Source organism: Corylus avellana, chromosome 1 (genome assembly GCF_965113065.1).
Source record: "Corylus avellana chromosome 1, dhCorAvel1.hap1.2, whole genome shotgun sequence".
Lineage (NCBI taxonomy): Eukaryota > Viridiplantae > Streptophyta > Magnoliopsida > Fagales > Betulaceae > Corylus > Corylus avellana.
The window spans coordinates 20,289,150-20,316,119 of record NC_142490.1 but is presented as its reverse complement, the minus strand read 5'-3'; the positions used below and the strand labels follow the sequence as shown (position 1 = coordinate 20,316,119).

Genomic DNA, 26,970 nt, shown 5'->3' with positions numbered 1-26,970 from the left:
CTTCAACCACCTCCACTATTGGTTCTTGCAAATCCACACCTTCATTCAAGCTAGGCTGTACTTGTACAGAATATCTCGTCATTCACATCATCACTTTTTTCTTCTACAGAATAATCATCAATCGCAATTCTCCGCGATTGATCTTCAGCTTTCTCAACAATCTCAACATCCACTTCTCTCTGTATTTCCCTGATCTCCTCCATTTCTTCCTTCTTGAACATCAAGGAAACCCCATTATCATTGTCATTATCCCAATTTACAACAGAAAGCAGAATTCTCCGGTGCAGATCGATAATCCTCATCCTCATTCTCATCACTTCCAGCCATCGAAACTCCACTCAGGGCTTCATTTTTTTTACCCATTACAACCAACGGATCTTCCATTCTTCTTGACCCCTTCAGCATGTAACATCGAAAATCCCTACCATGGGCAATTGTGATCTTGGCTAATGCTTTCATTTTCTTCTGTCCGATGACCCATTTCCAGTCAAAAGAAGGATGAGTTGTATAAATACCAAGAGACCTGAAAAACACCCACAAAAAAGAAGAAGATTGATTACCCAGAAACTTAAAAGTGTAGAGAAAGAAGATGGTGATGGAGATGTACTTGCTTCAAGGATATTGGTCATGTTTCTCTATTGTGTTGTGTATTTATATAGGAAGTTTCCCTTATCTCCATTTTTCTACCTTTTGGTTTTCTTTTATTTTTCTTTTGCTTATAAGCCATTCTCCGCCTTCCATCGCCGCTCACACGCCTCACCTCTAGTCCCCTCGGCATCTCCTCCACCCATTTCACCTTGCTTTCTCCGCTCTCGCACCGCCTCCATTTCCTCCATATGGCAAATTTTTAGCCCAATTTGTAGTCATTGTTCTCAACAGTAGAGTAATGCTAGAAACTACATTACTATCGTACAACTATAGACAATCAACTAAAGACCAAAAACAATCAATCAGAAAACCAGCTTACAAATGATTTTCTTATTATGCAACAATTCATAGCTAAACAAACAGATTTTATTGAAAGTTGGTACAATTCAAAAGCTTAGGAAAACGAAAAAAAGCAGCAGAAATCTCAGCTTATTTACAACAACAACAGCAGCACTTCTTTGATGGCTTCTCTGCTTCAACCTCCGTCTCTGATGCTGATTCTGGCAAGTCCTCACCTTCATCATTCAAGCTAGACTGCACTTGCTCTACTTCCGCCCTCGTAACACCAGCTGATCTCATCTGAACATCTCCGGGCTTGGTCTCTGATGCTGTATTTCCAGTTTTTCTGACGTATCTGGTCCAATGAACATCCGGCTCTGATGAATCCAGTAATCCTATCCACATTTCATATATCTTCGGAGCCACGAAATTCCGAGCTTCCGCCATCTTCGCTTCCTCGAACTCCGATTTGAATGGAAACATTGTCTGCAATGCCATGATATCCTGTCTTAACCATTCCACCACCATCTCACAATGCTTTACATCACATTCTATCATTGACAGAGCCTTTTTCAATTGCAACTCTGCATCAGGAAGTTTCCGATAACTTGTAATGAATTCTAAGCTCAGAACTGCTTGAAGAAATTGATCAAAGATTTGATACAGAATTTGCTCCAAGAATTGATGGACGAGTTCTTTAACTCCAGTTCTTTCGTTTGATCTTTCATCCCGATCGTCATCAATTACCGACTTTCCTTTATTCTTCAACTCCTGGGATCTTCTCATCTTCCTCACTTCACTGTCAGCCATTTCCAGCAGATTGACAACCTTATCAATCACCATAGAATTAAGCTTAGTGGCCCATTTGAATACAGCCTTGAATTTTCCTATCTTTTCTGCAAATTCATCTCGTCTCGACATCATAAACACAAAATCAATAACCAGATTACTAAGCTGAATCCCAACTTCAACTACTCGAGCCTTCATTGTGATCACAGACCCGGAAGAAGATTCTTCATTGGATGTGTGAGATGCTTTCATCCACCGCATCGAGCTCTTGTTTACAGAATCTCCAGCTTTCTTGATTAATTCCTCTTTACATTCTCGCATCAGGGTTTGTATCTTCTTTTCAAAAAACGAAATATTGGTCTGAAATTCAAGCATCTTTTGAATCGCATGGGTCAAGAGCTTGTCTGACCCGCCTTCCATATTGGAAGAAATGTCTTCCCAACGAACGGCCAAGAAGCTTGAAATACCAAAAAGAAGATTACTGGTTTTCTTGAGAGATCGAGAGTTTCTTGAGATTGAATGAATTGTATTACTATCAAATGTGTATATTTATACACGTACAGTGAATCAAATAATATCTAGCTATGTATACATTTGAATTTAAACTATAACAATAATATTTGAATAATTATCCTCTGCACTATATCAGCAACTGCAGTATATCAAGTAACAGAACAGATCTTTGACTTGGTTGTTGAGATAGTGTTGGAATCTGATGATGTGGTAGAAGATATATTGTTAACAGTATGGAGGAACGGGAAAATGAAATGGGTTTGGCACCTAGCTATGTATACATTTGAATTTAAACTATAACAATAATATTTGAATAATTATCTTCTGCACTATATCAGCAACTGCAGTATATCAAGTAACAGAACAGATCTTTGACTTGGTTGTTGAGATAGTGTTGGAGTCTGATGATGTAGTAGACGATATATTGTTAACAGTCTGAGGAACGGGAAAATGAAATGGGTTTGGCACCAATAATAAACTGAGCTTTATAACAACTAGAGTATGGGCGTTTTGGGAAAAAGGAGTGGACCAAAGGATAAAACATACAATAAGTGCAATTTGGTTTACATTTTTAAAAGGAAATAATAATAATAATAATAATAATAATAATAATAATTTTTAAAAAAATACGAAAGTAGGTTGGCCACTCGAACCACCTCCATTAGCTTGAAGTGGCCGCGCAGCCCATATCTAGAGGAGGGGGTGGCCATGCGATCATCCCTATTTGGCCAAACCCAGCAAACGGTGGTGGTTGCAGGCCACACCTAGAGGTAAGAGTGGTCAATATTTAAAATGTTTTCTTTTTCTTTTATTGTTTTTGTATTTGTATTTGTATTTTATTTATTAAGGGAGACACATGTTGCTTTCTAATTGGGTGTGGCATGCTAGTACCACAATGAAAGAAAATAATAGAAACCATAGGGAGTAAATTGACAAAATTTACACCTTATTTCCTATGCCACATAAACATGGATCAATAGAACTCCAACTTGCCAGTTTGAGAACTCCCATTTCTTATCTCATAAGCATCACCATTAAAATGTCTATTTAACTGATGAAGAGGACCATCTGGAAACAAAGATCTAGAAGCAACTCCAAATATAGAGAAAGTTTTTGTGGACAAGACAAATCCACTTCTCTGTTCAAATTCTGACAAGGAAATCACTAAATGCCGCAGTATCTACATCCAGGAACCTTAAACTAGCTAAAGTGGTGTGCTTTGTCCTCAAGTCATGCCTAAAGATGGCCAATGAATTTCTCAATCTCATCAATCCTCAGATAGTTTCTGACTTTATGGGCATGATATGATATGATATGATATGCCTAAACATGCTCTACTGTAAATTATTTCAAGCATTATAAAGCCCCCCAAAACAATTTCACATAGTTTGTCCCACAAACCCATGAGTAGCACTACCAATAATCTCCACAAGAACAAATGCCATCCCTGAAGTGATGAAAGCGGCTAGAATCTCTTACAGTGATCTCCCGCCCAACAATCTTTGCTATGAGCTTAATAGCAGAATGACAGTCGCCTCATACACGAAGATTCTTCATTACTGTTATTGTACTCCCCTCAACAGTACTAATCAACCCAAAACCAATGGCAAGCCTCTCGCTATGATAAGACAACATCTCTTCCTTTTGTTCAACCTCAACATCATGCAAAGCAAACTGTTGATCAGGAATATAACCAAATTCCTTCAGCTTTCCTCCCAACCAGACCAGTTTTTTATATATTTTTTCACTGAGTGGATGGGACCTATCTCCAGAAAGAAATTCAGACCTTAGCCCCTTAAGAACAACCCAACTGGATCCTGCTTGTTTTACAATTCCACTATGTTTCATCTTCCCCCGTATCCTGGAGACATTACCCCATCTTTTTGCAGAAGCATATAAATTAGATAATAAAACATATGCTGCACTACAATTTGGTTCTAGATCAAAAACGCATTTTGCAGCTCTTTCGGCCACATATAAGTTAGAATGCATCTTACAGGCACTACGCAAAGCTAGCCAGACTCAGGAATTTGCTTTTATAGGCATGTTTCTTATGAACTCCCTCTGCTTCTTCCAACTCGCCAGATCGGCCCAAGACATCAACCAGACATGTACAATGTTCAAGCTTCACCTCAATATGTTTATTTTGACTGAAATATTTGAAAAAATACCTCCCTTTCTGTAACATCCTGTAATGGCTTCACGCAGTAAGCAGCCCTGTGAATGTGATTTCATGTGGTTCTACCCCTGCGCGTATCATTTGGTTAAAGAGAGTTAGAGTCCAGAAGCCACACCCATGTTGTGCACATCCAACAATAATTGAATTCCATGAGACAATATTCTTCTCCCAAATTCTTTTAAATACAGCAACCCCATCATTTATATTTCCACATTTAGTATACATGACAACAATAGAATTACCTACAAAGACATTGGTTTCCAAACCCAGCTTAATAGCTCTTGTGTGGACCTCTTTGCCTATATCAAGAGCCTCTAATCCAGAACATGAATTCAATGCACTTGTAAAAGAAGATTGATTTGGAAGGACACCCATCTTTATCATATCCCCAAAAACCTTCATTGCATCCTCATGCTTACAATTTAACCATATCCCGTTACAATAGATGTCCATACGGCTACATTTTTATGCATTACCTCATGGAAAACCTTGCCAGCATCCTCTATTTGCTTGCAATTTGAATAAAATGCAATAAGTGAAGCAGATATAAATTCATCAAAGCAGTACCCTAACTTAATAATCTGTCCATGACTCTGAACACCTAGATGTGAAGCTAATATATTTGCACAAGCTGTCAATACACAAACAAATGCAGTCGAAGTGGGCTCAAAAGGCACAAAGCTTCATTGCTCTTCCCATTCTGGTCAAGCCCTCCAATCATCGAAGTCCACGAAATCACATTCCGACAAGGCATCTCCTCAAACAATCTCATACCATCTTCAACCTTACCATTATCACAATACCCATAAATCATCGAATTCCAGGCCGCCGCATCCCTCACTGCATCTCCCGAAACAAGCGCTCGGCCATCTCAACATTCCTGAATCGCAAAAACCCATTCACCATCGTCGTCCAAGACACAACATTGCTCTCCGGCATTTCATTAAAAAGCTTCACAGCCATACCCAAATCCCCATAATCCAAACTCCCTTTTATCATAGAATTCCCGGAAACCACGTCTCTCTCCGGCATTTCGTCAAAAAGCTTCAAGGCCTCTCCGAGCCTACCATTTCGCGCATACCCATTGATCATCAAAAAGCTTTCTGCCGCCATAATCCGGCCACCACTCCGGCGACCTTTCCGTCATAAACCAGTTTCTAACCGGGTCATCCGGGTTTAAAACTGGTCCAAAACCGGTTTCCAGCTGGTCCAATAAATTCGGCCTACCTGCTCAAGCTGGCCAACTCTCAAACCTGTCCCAGAAGGCTTAGCCGAACGGGCTAGTCAATCAACCCGACCCACGGGATAGACCCGGTTCACTCAAATCCGAAACAAATTGGATCCTACTCGGATGAACCGAGTAGGCCAACCGGATCAATTCTTCCAACCCAGTCCAATGTAGTCAACCCGGTTCACCGGGTTAGACACGGGTCACTTCTTTTCGGGTCAGACCATATTCAATGGTCTACGGGTCTTGGCCAATTTTTGCCCAATCAAACCGGCCAACCACTAGCAATTTAGCCCATCAAGCTCAATCGAATAATTTTTCCAGGCCAAGTTCACAATCTCAACATCCACTTCTCTCTGTATTTCCCTGATCTCCTCCATTTCTTCCTTCTTGAACATCAAGGAAACCCCATTATCATTCTCATTATGCCAATTTACAACAGAAAGCAGAATTCTCCGGTGCAGATCGATAATACTCATCCTCATTCTCATCACTTCCTGCCATCGAAACTCCACTCAGGGCTTCACTTTTCTACCCATTACAACCCACGGATCTTCCATTCTTCTTGACCCCTTCAGCATGTAACCTCGAAAATCCCTCTTCATGGGCAATTCTGATCTTGGCTAATCGGTCATGTTTCTCTATTGTGTTGTGTATTTATATAGGAAGTTTCTCTTATCTCCATTTTTCCACCTTTTGGTTTTCTATAATTTTTATTTTTCTTATAAGCCATTCTCCGCCTTCCATCGGCCCTCACACGCCTCACCTCTACTCCCCTCGGCATCTCCTCCACTCCTTTCACCTTGCTTTCTCCGCTCAGGCACCGCCTCCATTTCCTCAATATGGCAAATTTTTAGCCCAGTTTGTAGTCATTGTTCTCAATATAATTAGAGTAATGCTAGAAACTACATTACTATCGTACAACTATAGACAAGCAACTAAAGACCAAAAACAATCAATCAGAAAACCAGCTTACAAATGATTTTCTTATTATGCAACAAATTCATAGCTAAACAAACAGATTTTATTGAAAGTTGGTACAATTCAAAAGCTTAGGAAAACGAAAAAAAGCTGCAGAAATCTCAGCTTATTTACAACAACAACAGCAGCACTTCTTTGATGGCTTCTCTGCTTCAACCTCCGTCTCTGATGCTGATTCTGGCAAGTCCTCACCTTCATCATTTAAGCTAGACTGCACTTGCTCTACTTCCACCCTCGTAACACCAGCGGATCTCATCTGAACATCTCCGGGCTTCGTCTCTGATGCTGTATTTCCATTTTCTTTGCCATATCTGGTCCAATGAACATCCGGCTCTGATGAATCCAGTAATCCTATCCACATTTCATATATCTTCAGAGCCACGAAATTCCGAGCTTCCGCCATCTTCGCTTCCTCGAACTCCGATTTGAATGGAAACAATGTCTGCAATGCCATGATATCCTGTCTTAACCATTCCACCACCGTCTCACAATGCTTTACATCACATTCTATCATTGACAGAGCTTTTTTCAATTGCAACTCCGAATCTGGAAGTTTCCGATAACTTGTAATGAATTCTAAGCTCAGAACTGCTTGAAGAAATTGATCAAAGATTTGATACAGAATTTGCTCCAAGAATTGATGGACGAGTTCTTTAACTCCAGTTCTTTCGTTTGATCTTTCATCCCGATTGCCGTCATCAATTACCGACTTTCCTTTATTCTTCAACTCCTGGGATCTTCTCATCTTCCTCACTTCACTGTCAGCCATTTCCAGCAGATTGACAACCTTATCAATCACCATGGAATTAAGCTTAGTGGCCCATTTGAATACAGCCTTGAATTTTCCTATCTTTTCTGCAAATTCATCTCGCCTCGACATCATAAACACAAAATCAATAACCAGATTACTAAGCTGAATCCCAACTTCAACTACTCGAGCCTTCATTGTGATCACAGACCCGGAAGAAGATTCTTCATTGGATGTGTGAGATGCATTCATCCACCGCATCGAGCTCTTGTTTACAGAATCTCCAGCTCTCTTGATTAATTCCTCTTTACATTCACGCATCAGGGTTTGTATCTTCTTTTCAAAAATCGAAATATTGGTCTGAAATTCAAGCATATTTTGAATCGCATGAGTCAAGAGCTTGTCTGGCTTGCCTTCCATATTGGAAGAAGCTTGAAATACCAAAAAGAAGATTACTGGTTTTCTTGAGAGATCGAGAGTTTCTTGAGAGAGAGTTGTTTGGAGGAATGGGAAAATGAAATGGGTTTGGCGCCAATAATAAACTGAGCTTTATAACTACTAGAGTATGGGCATTTTGGGAAAAATGAGTGGACCAGGGGTTAAACCATATACTAAGTCTCGGGGGTGAAAATGCGGTTATTAATAACTACACTAACCGTTAACCGCTACCTGCTTTTGAAGGCGGTTAGCAAAAACGCTAATCGCCTAGGTAGTTACAGTTAGTGATTTTAGGTTTTTTTAAAACCCCTAACGCTAACCCCATATATATATATATATATATATATATGAAATGATGTCTTTTTTGTGTTTAAAATTTAAAAAATATATAAAAATGTATATATATATATATATATATATATATATATTAAAATTTTAAAATTTTTTTCTTTTAGAAAGCGGTTAGCGGTTATTGGAGTCACTAACCGCGGAGGCCGTTAGTGAATCTTACTGACCGCCTAGGTGGTTACAGTTAGCGATTTTAGCCAATAACCGCTAACCGTAACCACGTTTTCACCCCTACAATAAGTACAATTTGGTTTATATTTTTAAAAGGGAAAAAAATGCTTCGAGATCTTTTTGTTAAGAAGAAACACACACACAAGATTTAGGTTAGCCACTCGAGCCAACCCATTTGCTTGGGGCAGCCACGCAAGCCAATCCCTAGGGGTGGGAGGTGGCCTCGCGATCACCCCTATTTGGCTACACCCAACAAATGGTGGTGGCTGCAAGGCCACCCCTAGAGGTAAGAGCGATCAATTTAAAAAAATTTAAAATTTAAAATTTAAAAAAAAAAATCTGTTTTTTTTATTGTTTTTGTATTTTTATTTTTTTTTCAAGGGGGCATGGGTTGCTTTTTGATTGGGTATGGCATGCTAGTACCGTAAAATCTGAAAGATCTATTTGATATCAATTGAAATCTTAGGGAGTAAATTGACAAAATTTACACTTTATGGAGTGATTTGATATTACCTTCTGAAGTATTTTTCCACTTTAAAAAACATAAAAGTTTCACGTTTTCAAACTTCACTCTCTTTTCTAACACACACACAAAAAAATCACCTTCAAATGGAGGTCCTTGAGGAACATTCCTCTGGGCATCCACATTTTCACAACATGTAGAGAATGATTTGTAGCATAAGACTCTTCACTCCCATTGCTGATACAGTCACCATCCAAGGAAAAGTTCTAGAATTCATAGTTGAATAACTTGAATCTCTCAACTATCTACCACATTATCACAATCACCAGAATTGGATTTGCTTCTGACCACTATGAATAACGTTTTGCCCTTTGAAAATTCACTTTCTATCTACAAAACAATTCTTGCATACCTCCTTATGAGATTGCCACAGAAACATGGATCAATAGAACTCCCATTTCTTATGTCATAACCATCACCACTAAAATGTCTATTTAACTGATGAAGAGGACCATCTAGAAACAAAGATCTAGAAGCAACTCCAAATATAAAGAGTTTTTGTAGACAAGACAACTCCACTTCTCTGTTCAAATTCTGACAAGGAAATCATTAAATGCCGCAGTATCTACATCCAGGAACCTTAAACTAGAGAGTGGTGTGCTTTGTCCTCAAGTCATACCAAAAGATGGCCAAAGAATTTCTTAATCTCATCATTCCTCTGATAGTTTCTGATTTTATGGGCATGATATGATATGCCTAAACATGCTTTACTGTAAATTATTTCAAGCATTATAAAGCCCCCCAAAACAATTTCACATAGTTTGTCCCACAAACCCATGAGTAGCACTACCAATAATCTCCACAAGAACAAATGCCATCCCTGAAGTGATGAAAGCGGCTAGAATCTCTTACAGTGATCTCCCGCCCAACAATCTTTGCTATAAGCTTAATAGCAGAGTGGCAGTCGCCACATACACGAAGATTCTTCATTACTGTTATTGGACTCCCCTCAACAGTACTAATCAACCCAAAACCAATGGCAAGCCTCTCGCTATGATAAGACAGCATCTCTTCCTTTTGTTCAACCTCAACATCATGCAAAGCAAACTGTTGATCAGGAATATAACCAAATTCCTTCAGCTTTCCTCCCAACCAGTCCAGTTTTTTATATATTTTTTCACTGAGGGGATGGGACCTATCTCCAGAAAGAAATTCATACCTTAGCCCCTTAAGAACAACCCAACTGGATCCTGCTTGTTTTACAATTCCACTATGTTTCATCTTCCTCCGTAACCTGGAGACATCACCCCATCTTTTTGCAGAAGCATATAAATTAGATAATAAAACATATGCTGCACTACAATTTGGTTCTAGATCAAAAATGCATTTTGCAGCTCTTTCGGCCACATATAAGTTAGAATGCATCTTACAGGCACTAAGCAAAGCTAGCCAGACCGAAGAATTTGCTTTTATAGGCATGTTTCTTATGAATTCCTCTGCTTCTTCCAACTCACCAGATCGGCCCAAGACATCAACCATACATGTACAATGTTCAAGCTTCACCTCAATATGTTTACTTTGACTGAAATATTTGAAAAAATACCTCCCTTTCTGTAACATCCCGGAATGGCTACACACAGTAAGCAACCCTGTGAATGTGATTTCATCTGGTTCTACCCCTGCGCGTATCATTTGGTTAAAGAGAGTTAGAGTCCAGAAGCCACACCCATGTTGTGCACATCCAACAATAATTGAATTCCATGAGACAATATTCTTCTCCCGAATTCTTTTAAATACAGCAACCCCATCATTTATATTTCCACATTTAGTATACATGACAACAATAGAATTACCTACAAAGACATCAGTTTCCAAACCCAGCTTAATAGCTACTGTGTGGACCTCTTTGCCTATATCAAGAGCCTCTAATCCAGAACATGAATTCAAAGCACTTGTGAAAGAAGATTGATTTGGAAGGACACCCATTTTTATCATATCCCCAAAAACCTTCATTGCATCCTCATGCTTACAATTTAAACCATATCCCGTTACAATAGATGTCCATACGACTACATTTTTATGCATTACCTCGTGGAAAACCTTGCCAGCATCCTCTATTTGCTTGCAATTTGAATAAAATGTTATAAGTGAAGCAGATATAAATTCATCAAAGCAGTACCCTAACTTAATGACCTGTCCATGACTCTGAACACCTAGATGTGAAGCTAATATATTTGCACAAGCTGTCAATACACAAACAAATGTAGTCGAAGTGGGCTCAATACCAGAACCCACCATCTTCCTAAATAGGCACAAAGCTTCATTGCTCTTCCCATTCTGGTCAAGCCCTCCAATCATCGAAGTCCACGAAATCACATTCCGACAAGGCATCTCCTCAAACAATCTCATACCATCTTCAACCTTACCATTATCACAATACCCATAAATCATCGAATTCCAGGCCGCCGCATCCCTCACTGGCATCTCCCGAAACAGGCGCTCTGCCATCTCAACACTCCCAAATTGCAAATACCCATTCACCATCGTCGTCCAAGACACAACATTCCTCTCCGGCATTTCATCGAAAAGCTTCACAGCCATACCCGAATCCCCACAATCCAAACTCCCTTTTATCATCGAATTCCAGGAAACCACGTCTCTCTCCGGCATTTCGTCAAAAAGCTTCAAGGCCTCACCGAGCCTGCCATTTCGCGCATACCCATTGATCATCATGGTGCATAGAGTTACATTTCGAACCGGGATTCGATCCAAAACTTCACGAGCTTCGTCTAATCTGTGGTTCTTTAGGTGATCAGAGAGCAACGATCTATAAGAGGGAGTGCTCGAATTAGAGCGTGGAATAGAGAATGAAAACGAAGCGCGTGGAAATCTAAACTTTCGAGAAGTGGCGCGAAATGTTAACATGGAAATTCGTCTGTGTAACGATAATAGATTAACGAGTACGAGAATTTAGAGGGAAAATGCATCAAAACGCACCGTCTTGTCCCGGCTTTTACACGTTTTTAGTTCTCAATCTTTAATAAATTTTAATTATTTTTAAATTTATCTTCTTCTTCTTTTTTTTTTAATAATGGCCCAATAACCCAATTCCTTTAATTTTTGAGCTTTAGTTCTCTTTTTGGTTGTTTATGTTTATGTTATGTACCTCACCGATACCAGAAAGTTAGGCCCTTAAATCTATTTCATATTAAAGTGGTTCAATCTAGCGCTTATACCCAAAATTGGATCTCACCTAGATCCTAATAATTCACCATGCTTATGTGTCAACATTCACGGTAACCTACTCTATGGTTCTTTTTCACTTTTGTGACAGCTTCACTCAGGCATTTAGTAACCCTTTTTTATAGGTTATTCTTTTCGAGATTCGAACGTCTACATTGTGTCTGCTTGTAAATCAATATCAGGTACCTTATCAATACACCAAAAGCTTCAGAGTTAATGAAATACAAAAAGTTAGGCCCTTAAACCTATTACATACTAAGGTGGCTCGGTTCTACTTAGAACTCATACTCCAAATTGTGCCTTACTAAAATCATAACAATTTACCATGATATAGAACAAATACTACTCCCTTGCAAACAAAATTGTAATTTGCAGTTAATATTTCTCATAAAGCATTAAAATGACACACTTAGAGTTGCAATTCTTATTGAAAGAGCATGTTTTTACACATCCATATCATGCAACATTTGTAGAGAGAATAGTGTACTAAATTTACTTGCTCTAAAAGACATAAGATTGACACCTAATTGATCCTATGGGACTGGCAAAGAATATCACTTTCCTCCCTGGAACAACTTACGGCACAAATCCCCTCTTAAGAATGTACCACTAAAAAAGAAAAGACTTTTAAATCTACGCCAAGCAAGAATCTTGCATTTTTGTTGGCTTGCCTTGAATATGAAGCATCCTCTTTACAACCCCCACAGAATCCTTTGTAGCCAACAGCCTTAAGCAAGAAAAGAACCAAAACCCTCAATGCCATGATATTTATAGGACCCCTTCTTGCACAAAGCACATACATCAAGTAGTAATCTTCCCTGCATTTCACTTTTAGGGTTTCCTGAAAAACTCCTACCTCTTTCCTATTATTCTAGCAGCTTTTCATTGTAAACCATATTGTTCATAGATGGCTGGTGACCAAATGAAATCGGCAGCTGGGCTACTTTTGATCCTGAATTTCTGCATGTATGTCATAGTTCTGGGCATTGGTGGTTGGGCAATGAATAGAGCAATTGACCATGGTTTCATCATCGGTACTTTTCCTCTCTTCCTCTCATTTCTTATCATTTTGCATTTGTTTGCTACTTAGGACGGGGTACTATAATCTCTCCTCTTAAATCCCTAACGTTCTCATCAAGGCCCCATCATGAGGTGCCCCAGTATCACATGGAGTTACTAGCTTGTTCCGATACCATTTGCGCTATCAATTTAAAAATTCCCTACAATCACTTATAAAGCTCGACTTAACACCCATAAACGCCTTCATAATTCGCTCATTTTATGTAAACTATTCATCTTTTCAATGTAGAGCCGAGATGTGAAAGCCCCCCAAGCTAATTCCTCAAAAAGTTTATAAAAAAGAAATCCCTCAAAAACATATTTTTATAAAGTAGACCCTCAAATATCAATTTCCCCCCTCCCCATATAAAATTTCTTGTTCCACCCATCCCTAAAGTGCTAATCAAGTTTGAGCATTGCAGGATCTGGATTTGAGCTTCCTGCACATTTTTCACCCATATACTTCCCAATGGGAAATGCTGCCACTGGGTTCTTTGTCACGTTTGCTTTGCTTGCTGGAGTTGTTGGTGTTGCATCAGTAATATCTGGATTCAACCATCTTCGTTCTTGGACATTAGATAGCATGCCATCTGCAGTTACAGCAGCAACCATTGCTTGGACTCTTACTATCCTTGCCATGGGGTAAGAATAATTTTTCCTCTTTATATCTCCAACCAGCAATGACAAAAAGGCATCAGAAATGGGTGGTTTTTGTTGATTCTAATCAGCTAAATAAATTCTGCAGGTTTGCCTGCAAAGAGATTGAGCTGCGCATCAGAAATGCTCGTCTGGTAAGACACAAGAAAAAACAGCTTTCCTTGCTCTTTTTCTTTTTTCTTCTTTTCGTATGGGAAATTAAAACACAAGTGTTTTGTTGTTGCAGAGAACGATGGAGGCATTCCTAATCATCCTTTCGGCGACACAGCTTCTATACATTGCAGCCATTCATTCGGCTGCATATAGAAGACCTTGAAAGTTGGGTGACATGGTGTCTGTGTGAATTGTCTTCTTTTCTTTTTCTTTTATTTTGTTTTGTTTGTTCATTTTTTACCCCTTGACCGTGTACAAAAATGCCATAGATTTGGCAGACTTCCGTGTGATTGCTGTGATTACAGTTTGATTTGATTTGTATGAACAAATAATAAGAGATTGTTTGCTAAAGAATTTGCTGTATTTCTATATATCGGTTGTTTAATAGTGATTTGAAATTTCCAACAAGTGAAACAACAGCACTTTTTCATCATATTGAAAAAGAAAAAAGAGTTTGTAAACTTCAATAAACCTTGCTGATATTACATTAACAAAACAGCTCCGACCTAGCAAATTAAGCTCACCTAGTAAGATTGGTCCCTTTGTCTCGGTCATTGTAGCACACGTCTCACCCAGGACATGGGGCATGATGACTTGACGTCATCCTCACCTTCCTCCAACTTATCACTAGCAATCTGCTCGGGGTTCCAAACTTAACGGTAGCAACTATAGATGAGTTGTACTCGTTGAACCTAATACAATACAGCACGAGCTGACAACAACCATACACCACATGCGTCCGCGTTCTCAAAGGCACCCATCTTTCAAGAGGATTCGTGACATGTCCAGTCCTGATAAGGTTCATTGAGTATTTGAATTCAACTATTACCTTCTACCAAGCCACCTAATTTCATTGCTCTGCCTAGACCAAAATAAGGCAGAAAAGCCGATCTAGCGTATGTAAGAATATATCAATCAAGACCCTGTTTCATTTAGATACATGTCAGAGCCAGCCACATCAAACTTTGCCCAATGGTTCTCTTTTAACCTTCCAAAAGGGAAAAATCCATTCCCAAAAGCACCCCAATCAATAAAAAGAAGACAGTCATGCAATGAAAAAGGCAGGATGTAGCATTAAAACAAACCCATATGCCAAATACGCAAATCATAGATGTAAAATTAAATCTGGCCGTTGAAAAAACTACAGCACACATATTGTAGTTTTTTTTACAGCACCTAAACCCAATCCTCTGTCCATTAGAAAACACCATGACAGCAATCAAGTGAATATTGATATCACAGAAAAATGCTTGTAAAAATCCAGGTCGCACCACTGCCCTATCCATTGCAAAAGAATCTAAATACAGCACACCACCTAGAAAAAACACTAGACTACAGAAGTAAGCAAGCAATGTAATGAAAGCTAGGGACACTAAGCCGCCTACAAATATTGACATCACCACCACATATCTTAAGACTGTCTATATTATGGTCAGGGCTCTTGCCCGTCATTTATTGGGAAAAACAAGAACTCTAGTTCGAAATACCAAAAATTTCTCAAGACCAACTCCTCCTTCACTTTCACAAGCTTCACAAGTCCCTGGGGCCAATCCATACTCTGTTTCTGCATAAAAAAGAAACCATGAAAATCATCAATTGCAACTCCATTAAAAGGGTGAAAGAGATGGTGTTACTTCAATTACTTTCTTACACTGCAGCATCAACTAATTTCAAGGCATGAGTAAAATTCAAAAAACAGTCGAATAGTCTAAAACAAGAGGAAATTACATGTATCCCCCTCAAACTAACAACTCATTTGCAAAGACCTCTACAAACTACCATTTGCAACACTTAACCCCTACATACTACCATTTCATGTCAATTGCACCATGCGTTATATCTTGGCATTAAAATAACCAAAAAGCTGCGCATGTGACTTACATGTGTAAATTTTTTACTTGAAATGTTCAAGTAAAAGGAGTTGAACATTTCAAGTAAAAAAAAAGGAGTTGACGGGTTGGTTAGACCACCCCCTTAAGGTTTTGATGTATTTTATTAAATGTATAAATATAGCACAATGAAAATAAACAATATAAAGGGACAGCCACTTTGGTTTTATAATTTTGTATTTCTTTTATGAGAGACATTTTAGACAATAAATGAAGAATTATATAGTAAAGATCGATTGGTTTTGACCAGTAGATGTCTTTCACATCCAACTATAGAAATGATTACCATATCATAATGTTTTAATGACAATTCCAAAAGTTTTTGGGGTCGCCAAACCACCCATTAGGGATTTCGGGGGAGGCCCACCACCAAAGGGGTTTTGGAGGTGGCCAAACACTCCCTCGGTGGCCTTGAGGGTAGGTCCGCCTAGCCCTCCTCTTTTCTGTTTTTTTGCCATCTAGAGGTCAATTACAACATTCCAACTCTCAAAATCGAGGCACTTTGGACATTTCAAGTAAAAAATTCATGCATGTGAATCAAGTGCACCATTTTCCATTTATTTTAACATTAAACACTTGTGAAGGGTGAAAATTGGAAGGAAATGATAGTTTCAGAGGGTCAAAGTGTCACATGTGGTAGTTTGGAAGGGATGTTTGCAAATGAGGTGTCAGTTCAAGGGAGCATAAGTGTAATTTCCCCTTAAAAAACAATTATACAAGTGCCTCATCCCTCGTGCTAATAGAGAGTAACTACCAACCAATACTTGGTTTAATTTGGGTGGATTGAATCTAAGGAAAATGAAAACAAAAAGGAACAAAAACCTAGAAAATCAACAAGGGAGATGTTCAAATCACAAGATCAGACAAGCTTTACTGGCAATTGTGAACCAAACAGGAAGAAAATAATCCCTCACTTTCAAAGTTTCAGATCACACCAGCACCACTGAGACAGCAACCCAATTCACAAGGCAAGCAGAATCTAAAAGGAATTTGCTAGGAACAAAAGATTACTGCATCTAGTCTCCAAGATCAAACCCACAAGGTCATTATAGACAAAAGAACTGTGTGATGCAGAGTAGAATAGGCTCAAGAAATAACATAAGTTAAACAAAGAAGTTGGAACAAAGAAAGGAAAGCAACTCATGTAAAATATTCAGCAATGATTTCTCTAATACAAATTGAAAAGCCGCTATCTCAAGCAGTCATTACTTGCAGAATTTGCTACCCTATGAATAAATCCCAGATCATGAGCTAAAGCTCAATAACAATGAATTGAAGGGTGAAAAAAAAAAAAATAATCTCAACAATCTTGTAGTACCCTAGTTCAAGTTGAAGGAAACAAAGAAATATGCAGAAATCAAACAAGGACAAGAAGGAAAAGTTGAGCGAGCATGTGCAAGGTCAAAACTTTGTTGAATGGCACTAAAAAGTCCCTCGAGTCAATAGTAGCAGTAAAGTTGGAGAATATCAGATTTTTGGTAAGAGGGACCAAAAGAAGCAAGGGCATGGGCCTGATGATCTTATAGGACTTTGACATGGCATAACATATTTTGACTATAAATGAAAATGCTTTTTGCTCTCCCTTCATATGAAATTTTTGCTCTACTGCAACTAAGTGCCTCAGTAGCTTTCAAAAGAGTGAAAGAGAGAGGAAGAAGGGCAGTGTAAACATGAAATGAAAGATTTTCCATCCTTTATCTTGAATCTTTTATCATCAAGGGCAGTGTCTCAAACACCTCACCCTCAGGGGTAAAATCAAATTTGTAGGAAAGTGGTAAGAGATACACCTGAAAATACTGCGTGTGGACAAGTGTGTGTGCGAGACACACACACACAGGGTTGACAATGGATGCTATATTACACTACATTATAATTGTGAGAGATAAAAAACACAAACATCTGACTAACACTCAAAGAGTGTCTGACGCATATAGCCATATGCATTATAAAATATGTACCCACCAGAAATACCATTACTCAATACATGGAATACAGAAGCAACCATAAAAAAGATGTCAAAGTTCCTGAATCAATCTCTGCAAGCAAAATCCTAAAACTGAAAAGTACAAGTAATTGACATATGACAGCAAATGATTTTCATTTCCTAACCAGAAGAGATAATAAAAAATAAAATAAAAGGAATCGGCTATGATATGGTGTAGGATATGATTCTTGAGACATCTAAAAGATTAGAAAAGTATTCCCATAGCAACCCCATAGAGTTAAAGTTTAAGCTCTGTTGAGTTGGGTGAAATATTTATGAACCACAGGAGAGTCTTGGCAAAGTTCAATATTTCATAAGCACATCAAAATACTCAACTTGAACTGTTATGCATCATGGAAAGAATTGAACAAATTTCTTGAAACATTATTCATTATTGACTCGATGCAAAACATTAAGATCCTACTTTAATTGCTTTGTGTAGATTAGCTGAATTGTGTCATCTAATTATGCTTTTTGTCAAGGGCCACTTTTTTAAATAAGCATCAACAACCACCAATACTTTTTTTTGATAATTAATCGAGCCATCATTAAAAACATAAGGCACCCCCATGTACACAGAAGGTATACAAGAGAAGCTACCTAGGTAGTAGGGGCAAAAATAATAAGAAAATTATGATAACTAATCATTAAATGAGAAATATAAGTAGTTGTCCAAAGATACAAGGTATTGACAATGCGCTGGACGCCAATGGTTACTTTATGGCTTTCTTCCAAGCGTGTTAGGCTGTTTTGAAAGAGGACATCTTGAAGGTCTATTTTGAGTTTCATGCTAGTGGCAAGTTTGAGAGAAACCTTAATGCTACGTTCCTCACCCTCATTCCGAAAATCCCAGGGGCTGTCAACCCCAAGGATTCCCGCCCGATCAGTTTGGTGGGTAGCATTTATAAGATGATTGCTAAGATTCTAGCGAATAGGCTAAAAATAGTGTTGGAGAGAATCATATCTAAGTCACAAAATGCATTCCTCCAAGGTAGGGAAAATTTTAGATCCTATTCTTATTGCCAATGAATGCCTTGATAATAGATTTAGATCTAGAGAACTGGCAGTCATTCGTAAAATGGACTTAAAAAAGTTTATGATCATGTTAATTGGGATTTTCAATTGTACATGTTGAGAAAATGTGGGTTTGGGGGGAAGTGGTGCTCTTGGTTGGATAGCTCGTTATATTTCCTCAGTGCGGTTTTTGGTTTTGGTGAATGGCTCTTTTACAGGCTTCTTTAGCAATTCTCGAGGCTTGAGGCAAGGGGATCCTTCGTCTCCTTTGCTGTTTGTTCTAGTGATGGAGGTGTTGGGTAGGATGATTTCAGCTATTGTGAGTGTTAAAAGTTTTCCAAGAATTTGCACTTAATTTCCTCAAAATCATATTTTTACCGCATATCTCAAGAACCCTTTGATTTTAGAGCACTTGTCCAAACTTTTAACCAAGCAAAAAACACTATTCATATCTACATATTATATGTCACAAATGTGAAACCTACATCATCAAGCAATTGATATATGCCGCAATTGATATATGCCACAGGGCCATTTATCCTAGTTTCCCTAACGAAAAATGGAAACATGAATCACAAATCAAATGCTAGTACAAATTGCCTGGCAATAGATATTATATTTCTTCCATGTAATATTTACTAGAAAGACAAACTAGTTTTGCCAATCTTAGACCTTTTTTTTTGCTACAATAGGACCTCTTCATAAAAGAATGACTGTATTTCAAGGCATATGCACACAAGACCCTTGCATGACAAATTTGGAGAGAGAGAGAGAGAGAGAGAGAATTCTTTAAGGAGAGAAAAACAAAAATCTATTTAAACGGGATTAGAAATAACAACCTGAACTTATCTCCCAGAGCCTGTTAGCACATCAAACAATCCACAGCAACTCAGGAAGGAGGTTTTTTGCACAACTCGTGGGGCTGGTGCTACCAGAGGCTACATGTCAATTAAGCAAAAGATAAGCACATTTATTTTGGAGCATTTTACTGTAAATATACAATCAAGACAATATGGGGGCAATACCTGGTTTTCAGAACATTCAGGAATCTCAGAATCTTTTTCATTTGCTGCACCATTGCTAGTTGCAGCAACAGGAGCACTTGGTGATGGCAATATTTTACCCTCATATCCATTTGACACAGATTCCCCCACAGTCAAAGATGCATGAACATTTTCATTGGATAAAGGAAATACTTTTTCCTCATTTTTCTTCAATTCCAAATCCGCCACAGCTGCTGGAGCCTCTTTTGATTTAGGAGACAATTTTTCCGCACTTTCTTTTGATCCTGGTTCTATCATATCAGCAATCACTAGATTCTCAACTGGAGCACTTTCAGTAATGTGAATTGTCTCCTCAGAGACAGATATCAGTGACTTAACAGAATCAACATGTGGGGCACTTTCTGCAATTGAATTAACAGTCTCCCCAACTGGTGCATTTTCATTAACCCAAGTCACCTCTGCCAGTGAAGAATCAACTGGCTGAACCAAATCATCACATTGGCTTGCTTCCAAAACTAAATTGTAGGGCTCCTCCTTTGGTTTCTTCTCAGAAGCTCGAGACTCATCATCGGAACTACTACTGCTAGAGCTCCGATCAACCCCATCATGTGTTTCCTTGGCAGACTCAACATGCTCAACGCTACCATTTTTGCTCTCAGAACTCTCATCAGATTTCAGTTCCCTTTCCATTTTAACAACAGCATCATCCTCTGAACTTATTTTCTGGGAAACCTCTATATCACTAGATACATCCTCCATAGACTTGTCCTCAGCAACAAGTGATCGAATGGGTGATGCGTCTCTCTCCTCCAACTCCTCATTCCTATCATTAAATGAATTTTGGTCGCTATCTTGATCCCGAGAGACAGGGCTACTAACCTCACCACTATCACTTTCCTTCCCATCTAGGGATTTCACATCATCATTTCCTAACATAGTTTCAATCAATCAGAAGATTTCCAATCAAAATCAAGCATAACAAGTGACAACTAACAAATATTTATTAAAGCCAACCTGACCATAAAATCAGGAAGAAGAAAAAAACCCTTAAAAAATAGACTATGATTGAGTGACAAAGGATAAGCTGATTCAATCACAAGAACTACAAAAAAAGAAAAGAAAAGTAAAACAAGTTTTTATCAAACACCTATTTGGCCAATTCAACACAAGAAAATTAAAACACTTAAAAGCGTGATTTTAGTGACAAGAGACGTAAGCTGATCCGATCAGAATCAGAATCAAAACAAAAGATTGGGAAACACAAGTGTATAATTGAGTGACAGATTAAAAAAAAAAAAGAGATTGGATTGGTCTGATTGCGTTGAAATCAAGCAAAAGAGAAAGCACCAACGAACAGCCGAAAACCCAAATCGACCAAACATAAATAGAAACAAAGATTTAAAAAATACGTGTATAGCATGGAGATGGGTAACTATTGATTGGTCTCATAGAGTTAAAATCACGCAAAACAGAAAGCTTTAACAAAAAATCAATTAAAAAAAAAAAAAAGTTGAGCGCATGATTGAATGACAGATGGGTAAAGAGTAGATTAATCTTGTGGGGCTGTATTCAAAAAAAGAAAGTGGAAGGAGAAAGCCTATACCTTGAGGATTGTTAGTTGAGATGTTGTTGTGGGCTTCATTTTCCTTCTTCTTTTTCGCAGCTTTTCTCTTCTTGGCACCTTTTGGCATGATTGGTGGCCTCTCGTGGGCAAGTTCTACAATGGGGTTCTCTCAGCAGATCGTGGGTTGTCTCTGTTTTCTGGTCCCCGATGCCCCCCCTCTCTCTCTATCTCTACCTTTTGATGTAATAATGAGCGTGTGTTGTGTGTTTGAAATCTAGAATATAGTACTACTTTGTACAGATGAGATGAGGACCTACTGGGATTTCCGGAGCAAATGGTCGAAAGGTGGTTTGTGGAAGCGTCTTAAGATTCTCTCTGTCTTTCTCTTTCTCTCACCCCATTTGGGCCATCATATACCATTTTGGCTGCAGATCAGGGGAGGCTCTTATTTTTTTAGTGCGTGTCTCATTTTTTGAAGTGTGTGAAATGGATTTTCATGTGGGTTTTTGAAACTTCGGAATGTTTCCTGTAAACAGAGTGGGAAATTGGCTCAAAATGGCTGAAAATGATGTGGGGAGATGAGAACAGGGGAAATTGAGTGGTGCAGGATTTGCCAAGTTTAATGATGGGGGACAAATGCTATTTAGGGAGTTTTTCTAGCCTCATTTATATGGAGGATTATGGGTCAGCATCCCAGCTCCAAATTATTATCTTGGGGAATTAAAGTTTGAGAGATGCAGTTCACATGATGTCGGCAGATTAATGATTTGGATCATCTTCTTTTTTTTTTTTCTGAAAATATAATTCTATAATTAGATAAAAAAGAAAAAAAGTCTGCTGGATAATTCAAAAGAATCAAAACATGTGAGAATTGATGAATAATTATCCAAAATAGAATGTACAAATTAAGAAATTATAAATGGGTCAACTTGCTAAGTGTCACCCTGTTTTTCCTCTCTGGTGAGAGCCACTACTATGCTGCCCAGTGTTATTTGGATAAATAATGCTATTTTTTTACTATTATTATTATTATTATTTTTTTCTATTCAAATAAAAAAAAAATGGTTACATGGGATCGAATAACAAAGGAGTGGGCGCCCCAACAATAAAGTCCAAACTAAAATTACAGTACAGATTCAAAAACAGTAACAAAGTATATGCAATGGTTTCATTCATAATTTCAAATGAACTATAAACAAGACAGGCCTTTCTAAGGGTCGCATAAGGCTGTAACAAATGGCAAAAAGACTCAGTTAAGAGTCTCAAGCTAACAACCACAATGAAGTGGTTGTTGCAGGAGAGGTACTGTAGTAAATTGAAGGCCAAACACCAACCACAAAAGTCTCCTCCACAAAATTAATTCGGGTTGGAGCATGAGACAATAACCCACAAAGAACAAAAAAAAAGGCAACAAAACACAACAAAAATTACATAAAAACAATAAATAAAAAGAAGAGGAGAGGAATGCATTAATATCTTGCTTCTTCTTTTTTGTAACATCATTATTATCTTGCTTTTTTTTTTTTTTCTAATCATTATTATCTTGCTTTGTTTGTAGAGAAAATCGACAAAAAGGATATTCATATACCATATGCATTATTATCTTGCTTTATTTTTTACATATAAATAATTCAATCTTATTAGAAAAATATAGAAATACGCAACTAAAAAGACAAATTTAATTAATATTTTGGATTAGTATATCTAATAATACAACATATTGTTCTGCAAATAAATTCAATATTAAAGCAAAATAATTAATATGTGGCATTAAATGATTAGGAAAAATAAATAAATAAATATGTGACATTAAATGAACACGTGGAAAGGACGAATACGAACAGCTTCTCCGCGTTATGTTTCCCTCCATTTCCGCCCAAAAAAGTGGCCCCGCGCGGAAAGGGACCCGCCTTTCCCTGCCCTTTTTTCTAATTCCCTCCTATTTCCATCCATCCAACCAAACCCACTAATACTTTGAAACAAAGACAAAACCTGCTCCTAAATATGATTGACTTTTTTACATACATGTATTTAAAATTAATGTTAGTTTATTGATTTGCTAATAAACATCTCGCACTTTGAAATTTGAGGGAAAAATAAAAATTAAAAAACTTTATCTCATGTACTTCAACAGGCCAACTCTAGTTTAGGGTTTAGGTAAAAAAAAAAAAAAAAAAAAATCTAATTTGCTTTTTGGAACTCTAGTTACTCTTATGAACTTATTAGTGAAACGATGTGAGATTTGAAATTATGAGAATATCTTTGTACCGATTGTAATTGATAAAATCAAATCAGAAATATTTAATACTAATTTGATTTTTTCAATCATATCTTTTTGTATTCTCTTCACATTTCTATAAATAGAGATCATCTGTATTATAAACAAATCGTTCAATAAGAGCCTAATGTAGTCATTTAGGCTTTATCTATGGACGTAGATCATAGGTTGTAGTCACCAAACTTCATGGTATCAGAGCTATAGTTTACTCCGGTGTCCGATTCAGTGGTCTTGTGAATATTCTGCATATCTCCTCACCATAGATCTTTGCATTGTATTTGACCAAAAAAAAAAAAAAAAAATTGTTCCGTCAAATTCTAGTGGTTGTTGATCAAGTTTTCATCCAACACATGGATCCCATGAGAAGCAGAACCACGTGACTCCTTGTTTTGTCATGCATCCGAGACAACATAGACACTACAAATGAGCTGCTCCATCAAACCGTCTGTCGCGCCTCCGGTGATCTTCCTCCTGCCTCTAGTGAGTTCACCCCCCAAACAGCCATGTTTCGCCATCCCACCTGCGCCTAGGTCGGCCATCCATGGCCCGTCTCAAGCAATGTTTCTCCAGCCATCCACCGGTCCCTGTTTATGTCGCTTCCTTCACTGCACCAAGTCGTCATACTTCTAGCTTTCACCGACAACCCACGTGTGTCACCTTGACCGATCTCACAAGCACTGCCACTTTTTTCCTCTACTTAGTGGCGGAACCAGACAATTTATATTGAGGATGCCACTAAAAATTTTTTGAAGGTGCTGAATGGTGACTTGCGTAAGTAGGAGAGAATAATTTTTTTTTTCCTTTTTTTTGGGACTACGTGTGGAACTTGGGAGAAAAATAGCAAAAAAATAAAAATAAATAAAAAGCTTTGGGCACCCCCAAAGCATTAAGTGGCTCCGCCACTGCCTCTACTGGTGGAGATGCAAAGAAGGTTAATTTTGTCTTTTGGTTCAAAAAGTAGTTCTTTAGTTTGTTAAAAAAATAAAAATAAAAAGTTGAAACCGACAAAAAAAAAAAAAAAGCTCGGTTGAAAGAAAAGAAAAGAAAAGAAAAAAAAATCTAAATCAAAAGAGGCCAAGTTGCCCATCCATTGGCCTATAGTTGGCCTATTCTTGCTCGGCTCTATGTTATTGTTTAAAACCTAGGTCATTTACCTAAAGTTGGCTCTCACTTCAGCCCAAAGTTGGCTCTCACTCCAACCAAAAATTGGCTTTCTTTTTGTTTGGCATCTGTGGTATTGTTTAAAACCCAGGCCTTCTTTAACCCACAGTTGGCTTTCATTTTTTGCCCATAGTTGGCTGATTTCTTTTTCGGCCTTGTGGTATTGGTTAAAACCCAGGCACATTTCAGCCCATAATTGACTTTTCGTTTTGGCCTATAGTTGGCCTAATTAGTAATTTTATTGAAGGTGCATCTCATATCACGTCGCCGACCGCCTCCAACCACTACATTTGAAAAAAATCAAACTCAAAGTTTCAGCATCTTCCACCTTGAGTTTGAGGGGAAATATTAGAATATATGATGTGAGATTTGATATTATGAGAATATCTTTGTATTGATTGTAATTGATAAAATCAAATCAGAAATATTCAATACTGATTTGATTTTATCAATCATATCTTTTTGTATTATCTCCACATCTCTATAAATAGAGATCATTTGTATTGTAAACAAATCATTCAAATAAGAGCCTAATGTAGCCCTTTGGCTTTATCTGTTGACGTAAGTCATAAACTGAACCACGTAAAATCTTGTGTCTTATTTTATTATCCTGCAATTTATTATTTCATTATAAATTTCTTTAAAACCGAACCCTTTGAAGAAGGATTAATGATTTGCTAGTGATTTGGTAATAAGGAGAGTGAAGTCTTTGTTTGGACTTGCTTGAGCGATTGTTGAGTGAGGAATCAAGCGAAGTTTTTGTTTGAGGTTCGAACTAAACATTCGAATATGGGTTGAATGTGAGTCAACCGACATTTCGGGTTATGCGTGATACTTGCTCGCTTGAGCGTGGGTTGAATGAGTCTTCACAAATTACAAGTTTTAAATTAAATTTCAAACAAGACTCAACTCTAACTCAATTACTAATTTATCAATTTTAACTTAAATGACTCATGTTTTGATACTGGGATTTGCAAACACAAATACAAAACCTAAAAGGGTTTCATCAAACCATTTCTTAGGTAGTGGAACGAGATCAAAATCAAATCAACTTCTTAATCAAAACACAATGGGTTGACCGTCAATGGCGATGGTTTAATAGTCTCAAGTCAATTTTCATGTGGTTAGACAAACACTAAAGAGTAAATTCAAAATCCGAAACGGGAATCACTTACTTCTAATTAGTGTTAGCCATCTTGAGTTTTACTAATGTTCTAATAGGATTGGGTAAAGCTATAATTCAATTGTTTTGAAGGAATATTTGCAGTTCTTTGTTGTCTAGGCCTATCTTGAACAATTCTCAGTGGATAAATGCTATCATAGTCACACCTAGATAATATAGTCACAATTGGTCACTCATTCTATCCTTTTTAATTAGAAATAAATAAAACACAATCGGTTGTATCATGTATGCTAGTTACACATATGCCCTAAGATCTCTCATGATATTATATATATATATATATATAGTCGGCAGAAAAAAAAAAAGATAAGTTCTTGTTGAAATCAGCCTTCAGACTCGGTCAATAAAGATCATATATTGCTTATCTAAACCCTCATAATGGGAAAACAAGAAAAAAAAGAAAAGTAGAAATCCTTTTGGAAAGCAAAAAATCATGAGAGACGTAGACACATCATTCCATTTAAAGCTAAATCCTTTCCAATGATGTGGCACCACTTCACTTTATTAGGGATTTGGCCCATCTCATGCTTATTTGTTTGGGCGTTAATTATTCAGCGAGGAAGTAACGGAGGCTGAGTTTACAGGACCGATCCTCTTCAGTTTATTTTGGGCCGGAGAATATTCAGTTAATGGTTATGATTTTCAGTTCATTTTTAAGCTTTTCGGCAAAAGCTTCACTTTTAACCTTTTGCAAAAAATGCGTTTTTACTATTTTTTTTTTGTTTTTGTTTTATCCTTAAAAACATCTTCAATTTTTCTTACCAAACGAGTACTTATTCAAATGAATTTTTTTAGTGTTAAACGCACTTTTATACCACTCAAACGCACACCCAATAAGGTTGTAATAGACTTTTGTTGCCCCCAAATAGTAAGACTTTTATTTTATTTTATTTGTATGTATGTAGTTTGAACATAAAGAAAAACAAAAGGTCACAAACTTTCACGGCTACATGGCGCAGGACGGGGGTGACGGTGGACCATGGTCCCCTAAAGGTG

General features: G+C 37.7%; 2 protein-coding genes and 2 pseudogenes across 2 annotated transcripts; 1 reads left to right on the top strand and 3 right to left on the bottom strand.

Annotated features, from left to right (window-relative positions):
- Positions 1-3,585: 3,585 nt before the first annotated feature.
- Positions 3,586-5,642, bottom strand: LOC132172647 (pentatricopeptide repeat-containing protein At5g46460, mitochondrial-like; annotated as a pseudogene).
- A 3,197-nt stretch (positions 5,643-8,839) lies between these two features.
- Positions 8,840-11,710, bottom strand: LOC132171475 (pentatricopeptide repeat-containing protein At5g46460, mitochondrial pseudogene; annotated as a pseudogene).
- Positions 11,711-12,847: 1,137 nt separating this feature from the next.
- LOC132172401 (membrane protein PM19L) lies at positions 12,848-14,251 on the top strand. The gene is made up of 4 exons (XM_059583888.2): positions 12,848-13,062; positions 13,510-13,729; positions 13,833-13,878; positions 13,971-14,251. The coding sequence occupies exons 1-4, from the start codon at positions 12,936-12,938 to the stop codon at positions 14,058-14,060; spliced, it is 483 nt and encodes a 160-aa protein (XP_059439871.1). The 5' UTR covers positions 12,848-12,935; the 3' UTR covers positions 14,061-14,251.
- Positions 14,252-14,949: 698 nt separating this feature from the next.
- Positions 14,950-21,969, bottom strand: LOC132171869 (uncharacterized). Its single transcript, XM_059583280.2, has 4 exons — positions 21,392-21,969; positions 19,810-20,717; positions 19,624-19,722; positions 14,950-15,461 (listed from the first exon to the last, which is right to left on the bottom strand). The coding sequence occupies exons 1-3, from the start codon at positions 21,477-21,479 to the stop codon at positions 19,630-19,632; spliced, it is 1,089 nt and encodes a 362-aa protein (XP_059439263.2). The 5' UTR covers positions 21,480-21,969; the 3' UTR covers positions 14,950-15,461; positions 19,624-19,629.
- Between the last annotated feature and the right edge of the window lie 5,001 nt (positions 21,970-26,970).